A 9,686-nucleotide genomic window follows, 5' to 3' on the forward strand; every position below is an offset into this window, starting at 1 on the left:
TACTATGCTTGTGTCTGTTGTGAGCAACTGTGGTTCAACGCGCTGTCCAGCAATGTATGTTGTCAATTCGTGATCAGAGACATCCAAAGATCTTTGCTTTTTCTTGGCTATCTCAGGAAGCGCTTGTTTCGGAAGATGTGGTCCATAAACTCTGGCCTGTACCATGATACCATTCACACGATGTGACGTTCCCTTTCCACTCAATGTTTCTTCCAATCTATCAATGTTGTCCCATGCCAAGTTGGTAAACGTATATGGTTGAATACTTGTTAGTACGAGTGTCTGCTGATTTAGATTAGCTGCGAGCTTCTGTAAGCACAAGGCTGTGTCATTTTCTTCCAGCTGAGAGTAAGATATCCCATAGCCTAATCTGTTCAACGTCCGTCTCAACTCCGTATTCCCAGTGAGTATTTTAACCATGTATGGAAGCAGTGACTGTTTTTTTTTTTGTTTTTGTGGCTTCTGCATACCACATGTCACTGCATATACCACATCTTGACTGAAGGATTCCATGAGCATTGTTACTCTCTGTGAAGGGTGTTTGTGTTCTGGATCACCAGTTAGTAGACCGATCAGAAACCGTTGAAGATAGTCTGGTGCAGTGAATGATTCCTTCTCCACGTCGTACGGGTGATAGGGCCAGGTTGTCCAGGTTGTTGGTTTTTTCTCGTCCTTTATTGTTGCTCTCAAAAATGACGATGACTGATCAATGATCTTCGAGATATGTGTTGATTTATCTTTCCAAGTTTTCAGCTCCCTTTCCATATCGCAATACTCACTGACGATATCCTGCATTGTTATGCAATCAGGTACAGCAACAAGTTTTCCTTTTGTGTCAGCGAAAATCTGAATACAGTCTCCCAACTTCTGTTCCAATTTCCGACGGAGGTGTTTCTTGGTGGATTCTGTTAGAATATGTATGCCTCTGGCAGACATCATCGTTCGCAGTTTCTCTGTAAGCGTTGTAACTCTGACAATTTGCTTGTTGGGAATGATATCAGTTCGTATATAATGAAACAGTTCTGCATATGATTCGTCTTGCTTTTCGAGATAAATATCATTCTCCTGAGAAGGAGCAGGCTCTGTATCGAGACCAGGTGCTGGTCTTGTGTAGTCCCTGTAGCAGGAAGCATGATAATGTGCTTCAGCAGCAACTATGTCCCTACTCTCGTTATGGCTAAAAGCTTCGTGTCACACTTGCGGACTGCAAAAGCTCGAAGCTTCTGGTCTGATCTCAACTCCACAGATTGGACTAGTTTTTCCCGAGTTGACGTTCTCTTGTATCTCTTGATATTTTCACAGAAAATGCATGTGTAGTCATCGATGCGTGATTCTGATGAGGATCGTCTTGCCGGTCGCTGAGCATTGGAACACCCAGCAACAGCTTCCTCAGTTGAGCTTGGATCTGTTTTACGTTTAAGGGCTTCCAGATCTCTCTTCATCGTGAAAATGCTCCTGCATTTCCTATGGTAGAAGATCACTGGAATCTCCTTGTCTGTCACCGATTTAGCAATGTCAAGTATAGGGGAGTGATCTCTTAATTGAGCAGCATTTATTAGGGTTTTCCATGATACAAAACTTTGTGGACTGGTAAGTTGTTCATTTTACATCAATACTCAGTGATTCCTTGTGAATAATAGTGTCTTCCAGTTGGCTCTTCGGCCTCATCTCTGGTTTGTTCTTCCATTGCGATTGTACTAGCAACTACACATACTGGGCAAGCACTAACACCACCACCGCCACCACATTACCTGGAATGACAAAAGGAAATAACAATTTAGTTGTGTAATACAGATGGAAATACAGTAATGTTTAAGGCTATCCACTACTTTTAGGCATTTTTAATATATGTAGATGTTTCAATTTGTGAAATATTGCATCTGGAATTTTACATATTTATCTAGTTTTTTGTAATATTAAATAGTTAAACCAAAAATTACACTGAGATACCAAAAGTAGACGAATAAACCTAAAATGTTCAAAATCTATGTTTTGTTCCAAAATATCAAAATTAGGGGGTATGGTTGAACTTTGCCAAAATATGTGCCCCAAACAACCACCATATTACAAAGTAATGATATATTCCGATGCAGTGATTCCTTGCGAAGATTTTGAGGGTCAAATGTTACTCTGGGAGTTTTCATTTTTGAAATATTGACAAAAACGTACAATGTGAATTCTGAACTCGAAGCGATTTCGGCCACTTTTTCATGAAATTTAACATATTTTTTGTCATTATATCAAAGGTTTGACAGATAACCCCCATAAATGTTCTATATTTCTATTACTATATTAGTTGGCATCCAGTATGCAAATTATTGGCACTCTGTGGTCTTTAAAAAAATATTTATTCCAATTTTAGCAAATATCACATTTTTTGGCGAAGCGAAACGGGCGTATAATAATATTTCGGGTGATAACACAGAGATGGCCGAGAGTTATACACTGCTATCACTTTTTTTCATATCTTGGGACATATATTTTGCTAAAAATCACAATGAGCCTTACTCCATCTGTATGGTACCGACCGGTCAATTTGGGGGGTCTGGCTCATGGCTTAAACGGTGATTCCTGTAAACCACTCAATTACATGAGGTGTGAGTTTAAAGGGGTAGTGAATGCTCTGGTTTCCACTGGAGCGAGGGAGATTCTGGTAAACCACCATTACATGATGTGTGACATCGCCCCACCCCCTTTCATAAACACTTGTATTAAAAGTCTTGCAAAGGTATGTGCTATTCAGTATTCATTTATTTTATGATGACAAAATGTGGCACCAGTGTTCCAACTAACTGAAAATAATTATCTTCCCAACAATGGGTTTTCAGGTGAAATAAAAAAGACCTTCTTCCCCAAATATCACTCGTTTGCATTTTTTTTTTTTTTTTGTTACAATTTGGACAGGATCACCCCCAAAATACATATATTGACATTTTTCAATTTTTTTCAGGGAGCATGCCCCCAGACCCCCCCGATCACCCCGTAAGGAGTCGTTTTGCTCGTTATTTTTCTTTTTTCAAAAATTCTGCAGTTTCACCCATGGAAATATTTATGGAAAACTTTTTTGGATGATTTAGACACAAATAGAACAAAAATTATACTTATTTTGGAAATAATGCAAAAATAACAAGAAAAATAGCAATCGGAGATTGCAGACTCTCACCAGGACTTCTTTTGAGTAGTGCATTTTGATAGGTATTAGGGTAAATCCAATATGGCTAACAAACCATGTGACCAATGACAGGTTGCTTGAACCTTTTGTTCTTCAGGGACAGGCGGTCATACGTGTAAAGTTTTGCCTCGATCTGTTCAGCCACTTCACGGAAGATTTTTTGAAGGTTAAAAATAAACAATATGTCTGCCGAATCATGTGACAGATGTCATGAATTTTTTTTCTGTGGACCATTTTATCCCTAGATGACCCTCAACAATTTTCATACTGATCGGATGTGGCGTTCTACATATGCAATTATAATGTCATAATGAGGGCACCGATGATGCCATAAAAAAAAAATCACCCATTTCCTCATGAGGAGGACTTGCTATGTGCCAAGTTTCAAATTTTTTCCTTTATGTGGTTTCAGAGATAGAAGTCCAAAGTTTTTCCAAAATGACTGCCACACCATGTGAACTATGATGTCATAATTATCATTAAAACATTCTCAAGTAGTCGTCGCATCTAATGGTGAAAATTTTGTCTCAATCTGACAAGCGGTTGCGGAGAAAACACCAATGTTCAGTGCGGTCAAACAAATGGACCCTCTCCTTTTGCAAGTTTGCAGAACATCTTACCCCATGCAGTGTTCAGGTATATAATTCAATTGAAATATGATAATGATTTTAATGGTAGTTTTTATTTATTTATTTGAAATAATAAAAAAATAATTGGGAAGTTTGGAGCTGTTGTGCAATCTTATAACCATCTTGTATAACATACTGCAAAACTAGATTTTTGGAAGCCATAAGGAGGTGATTTTGTGTTCACATTGTTTTAGTGTGTAGTTGTATTTAAATACTGGGTTTTTTTTTGTTTGTTTTTTTAAATGAATAAGCACTAACAAAAAATATCAGTGACCACTTGTACCATGCAAGTGGTACAAAAGTGCTTGGGGAAGAATTGGACTGTCGTGTCATCCACTGGACGAGGAACATGCCTTCCACGGCTTCAGCGACACAATGTACCCTCCAAGGAATTGAGTCAAGACCATCCTGTGATTAAATTTCCTCCAACAAAAATTATGTCTGGAAGATGCAGAGGTGACTTCAATGAAGGCATCTGACAAGTTAATTTGAGTCATCTGCTTTTATACAGATGCCGGAAGAAGGAGATGTGAAACGGCGTTTCGGAGTAGTCTGAAGAGGAGGGAAACAGTGGGGTTGGCAGATTGTTGGAGAAATGGAAATGGATATAGGGTTGTATTTAGGAATGTAGACGAGCAGAAAGTGGGCTGGAGATTTTCTGGGAGTGGTGGCATATCTTTAGTGGGGGGAGGGGCAGCTGTAGGAGGTGGACAGATGTGGTGAGGCACGGAGGTGGAACACGAAGGCATCGAGATGGAAACACATATGGAAGGGATGGTAATCAGGTGAAAGCAGTTGTAACCACTTGAGCTGCATTTCTGTCATCAAAGTTCCAGCGCATCATCAAACAGCATGGCTAGGATTGAATGGTGGGACTTTTATAAGGCCTGAAAGAAAATGACACCCTCTCAGAACACCATGTCGGTATTTTGTCCAAAAATATAATTTCATACTTATTCATACAAGTGGTGGGAAAAAAACGAATATAATTGGCACTTTGTATGCTTTGGTGGTGGCTGCTTGTCACAGAAGGAGAATGCCATCCTGAAATCTCACCTGTTCACCGTTGGGAAAAGAAACGTATTTGCTCTGATGACTTTTTTGTTCACAAAATGTATCATCCGAGAATGTTAGCACGGCGATATAACTTGTATTTTTGGAAACAGAAGGATTTGGAGAATATTTTAACATCAGTTGCAGTGGAGGCGCTTTGTATTCCCTTTAATGTGAGTGATAGGAAATTTGTCTCTGCCTTCTCAACCAATCTCCCTTCCACACTCTGCATTGCACCCTTCCCCTCCCATTGATCTCTCATTCCAAGAAAGTCGGCATTGTCATAAGGTGCACATTTGCTGTTTTTTGTGAAGGCAATTCCATTGATGAACTGAATTTCCAAGTGTAGTTAAATTTGCAGCATGATTTGCAGGAGCATTGTTCCATCGTTGATTATTTTCCTCGTATTGTTTAGAATATTCCTCATATTTTTTATCATGAATGTTTCTCAGATTCTAAAAAAAAAAAATAATAATCTGGTTGTCCGCTGTTTTCCAGAATATTGATATTACAAACTTCAGCAGTAGCTGGAATGATGGATTGGCCTTCTGTTCTCTCCTGCACACCTACCTGCCTGCACACATTCCCTATGCAGAACTTAGCAACCAGGATAAGGTACTGGCAAACCCCAACACTGCATGGCATTCCATCACCGAGCCACATGACCTTATTTATGTTTCTCCTCCTTTTGGACAGAATTCAGAGATGTCGCTAAAGCCTTTCAATGGTTTCTCAAGTCTCCATGGTAGATTTGATCTGAACCTCCTGTAAATGTGTATTTTTAGGCAATGATGGGAGATGTGCGCTATTTCACTTCAGCACAGTCATGATTACGTAACTAACTCCTTAAGTTTACACTAATATGTAGGAGACAGCCATATCTCCCATGAGGTGTTACCTCTACCACTGAAAGAGGATAGAGGTTGTTTTCACCCCTGTTTGTCTATCTTTCTATCTGTCTTTTTTGTTTTTGTTTCTTTGTCTGTCTTTGTCCTTTGTTTTTAATGTCTGTCTGTTATTTCATGTTGTTGATTTTGCTGAAATTTGGAAACCGATTTTAATATCTCTGCCAATTGACAATTTTTGGCTCAGCTTGGATCCGGGACAAAGGGAATAACAACAAAAGGGAAACGGAAGAAAATACGTCACCGGCTTTGAACAGCTGTGCACTTAATTACTGGATGCATCATCTCCTTCATTTGATTGTGTTCATTGTCATGTTTCTGGAGCTGAGGTTTGTTTGTGCGTAACATCGCTGATCGCCTTCCTCCCTTGACACTCTGCCATTATCATGTAAAGGGCATTTTCATATCGGCTTCAGGGTTGAGAATAGCAAGGGGTTGCAGTTGTTTAATCAGGCGTATTGTTGATCTTACCAATGTGGTTTCAAACTGCACTTGTACCTTTGCAGAAGCGGAACTTTACCTTGGCATTTCAAGCTGCTGAGAGTGTTGGGATCAAGTCCACATTGGTGAGTCACACATAAGTGATTTGACAAAATGTGTGTTGTTTTATTTGAAGACATTTGCTGGTTTGAGATTAAAGTAGATTGTTTCCTGGAACCACAGAAACCTCTTTTGCGCTTTTTTATTATTATCAAAGTACAATGTGGACCATGCAAAAATGACTCCAAAACTGATTGTGCGACAGGAATGATATGGCAAATTAATAACAGTGCTTCAAACCAACATTTTCATTTGTAAGGAAACAATAGCTGAAAATGAAGAGGGCAACTTATCGGGGCTTTGCAAACTGTTTTGAATTGGTATTTAGACTTTGTTTGAATGTGATTGTTGGGATTATATTTCAAGTGGAAGAACCTCTTGCTGTGAGGATTGCTTGTGAAAATTTGGTTTGCCAAGTTTGTCATTCAGTGTATGTATGTATGTATATATATATATATATATATATATGTGTATATGTATATATGTATATATATGTGTATATATATGTATATATGTATATATGTATGTATATATGTATGTATATATGTATATATATATATATATGTATATATGTATATATGTATATATGTGGTGCCGCGAGGAGTGATGTAAGGGACTCATCGGCCATTTTGGAGTTGATGCCAGAGAGCACTATTTTAACCCTGACCCTATCATCCGAGCCCATCATCATCATATCATTAAAAAATGTCGCTTGCATCACTCCTCCTCGCGGGGCCTCATCTATATCTATATATATATATATATATATATATATATATATATATATATATATATATATATATATATATATATATATATATATATATATATATATATATATATATATATATCTTCTTCTTTCGGCTGTTCCCGTTCGGGGTCGCCACAGCGGATCATCCGTTATGATCCGCATAGTGATTTGGCACATGTTTTATGCCGGATGCCCTTCCTGACGCAACCCAAGTCGCCTCTTACGACACAGGGAAATGGTACACCTATTTTAACCGGGGTATACATCGGCCCAGTACACTGGTACTCATTTCGCCGACCTCGCAAGGATGACAGGCTGAGTCAACCCCCTGGTGTATTAATTCAGTGGCCCAACGGGGCTTGAACTCAAGACCTTTTGGATCCCAAGCCGCTGCCCTAACCACTGCGCCAACACCAGGCTCATATATATATATATATATATATATATATATATATATATATATATATATATATATATATATATATATATATATATATATATATATATATATATATATATATATATATATATATATATATATATATATATATATATATATATATATATATATATTTATTGTTACGGATCTGGAAATCATTTGCATTCAACATACAGATATCCCAAAAGTCAATTATGTCGTTAAGTATGTGTGTAGTCAGATCCCTTTCCTTTTGTCTCGTGGGAGAATCGAAGGCGTGCTTTGTGATTTCTTTTTAGTTAGGTTATTAAATCTTTATATCCAATGAACCCTCCAACGAACAACCAACAACCATTCCATTCCCCATCACGATCCACTACCCACCCGTTGTCTGCAAGCACTCTGACTTGCCAAGGCAGGGTCTTGCAACCGTTCCTTGCCGCTTCCACCAACGTTCCTTCCACGAACCTTGTAACTCTTGCACGACGGCCTGTGCAACATTGATACTGTTACTCGTCAAGTATGAACCCGCGTGGAAGACTGGCTGGGGTTTCCCAGTAATCAACAAAAGCCCCCCCCCTCCCAATGCTTTAATGTAATTTATATTCCATTACTATAATATTGGTTTCAATTCCTCAGAGCACAAATGCAGGCATTAAAGCCAATTACACAGGATGCCGAGCTCAGATAATTGGGCTTGGTGAAATATTGTCATACATCTGCAGTTTGGCAACACTCCGAGGATGTAGCTCTTGAAAATGCAAGTGCAGACGGCCGATATGGGTCAAGGGAATACTTATTTTCTTCACCTCCCAAGTGGTTTATTTTGCAGCTCAGTTGCATCAAAGAAGCAAATGCGTAATACCAGCAAGATTATAGATCAATAATTTCCTTTCGACCAAGAACAAACTAATGAACATAGGACAATTAATAGCAAAGGCCAAGAACTAGTGACTGGCTCTGGGCCAGCAGGAGAAGCTGAGCTCGTGGAGGGGAAGGATTAAAAGTAAAACAAGAAAAAGAGCAATCGGGGATTGCAGAACCTCACCAGGACTGCTTTTCTGTGTGGTGTATTTTGTGGTGCATTTGTGTACAAGGGTGTTTCGTAATTAATAAGAGACATAATTAGAACTTCCACTTTATAACTGCTGGCAGTGATGACCAGGTACCAAGATGCCCCGCTTTGATGCAACCCCGCTTTGATCGGACATCTGACCCACGATGTTTTTATTTTATCTTATTCATTATTCAATTGAATTTAGAATGGGATTAAAATAAATTCAATTCAAATCAAATGGAAGACCAAATAGGTACAGTCCTGCATTGGAGTAATCAGAAGGAACCCAAACAAGCAAAAAGCAGAGATGACATCATCAGGAGGAACCTGGATAGGATAATTCTGGCTACCAAACCATGCATCTGATCAAATTGAAATTTATCACATGTATTCACCGTCACTACTAGATCATAAATGAGGTTTCATGTCGATTGGTTAAGCAGTTCCAGAGAAAACATAATTTAATATTTTTCTTCAATCCAATATGGCTGCCAAACCATCTGACATCAATTATTCCTTAACAAATTTGTACGACCGTGGCTTGGGGAACATTTCTGTGGTTTCCCCTCGATTTGTCCAGCCATTCAAGGAGAAGATTTTCATAAATAAATAAATTAGGATAAATCCAATATGGCTGCCAAATCATGTGACATATGATGTCATATATGTGAACCTTTTGTTCATCATCGATAGGTGATCATACATGTAAAGTTTTGCCTCGATCTATACAGCCACTTCAGAGAAGAGGATTTTGAAGGTTTTTTTTTTTTTTTTTACAAAACAATATGGCTGCCGAATCATGTGACCGATGACATCATCCAAAAAATTTCTGTGGACCATTTTATCCCAAGAGGACTCTCAAAATTTTTTTCATTCTGATTGGATGTTCATGTTCTACATCTGCAATTATGCCATCATAACAAAGGCACCTATGACTTCATAAAAAATCGCACTTATTCCCCATAAGAAGTACTTGTCGTGTGCCAAGTTTTAATTTTTTCCTTGTTGCGGTTTTAGAGATACAGAGGTCCAAAGTTTTCCATTTTTCTAACATAGCTGCCACACCACATGACCTATGAGGTCATAATTATGATTGAAACATTCTACATGAGAAACATGAAGATCGGTGTGTGGAGTGGTCTTGTGACCAAACACGTTTTC

General features: G+C 38.5%; 1 protein-coding gene across 2 annotated transcripts in view; it reads left to right on the plus strand.

Annotated features, from left to right (window-relative positions):
* The window catches only part of SPECC1L (sperm antigen with calponin homology and coiled-coil domains 1 like), a 123,506-nt gene that overhangs the window by 108,327 nt on the left and 5,493 nt on the right, over window positions 1–9,686 (plus strand). For both annotated transcript variants that reach the window (XM_085879579.1, XM_085879580.1), the window contains 2 exons: window positions 5,353–5,469; window positions 6,266–6,325. In XM_085879579.1, the coding sequence (XP_085735705.1) occupies window positions 5,353–5,469; window positions 6,266–6,325 (177 nt within the window). The remainder of the gene's footprint in view (window positions 1–5,352; window positions 5,470–6,265; window positions 6,326–9,686) is intronic.

This window comes from Eptatretus burgeri, chromosome 4 (assembly GCF_056783735.1).
Source record: "Eptatretus burgeri isolate ZD-2024b chromosome 4, Ebu_testis_v1, whole genome shotgun sequence".
Classification (NCBI taxonomy): Eukaryota; Metazoa; Chordata; class Myxini; order Myxiniformes; family Myxinidae; genus Eptatretus; species Eptatretus burgeri.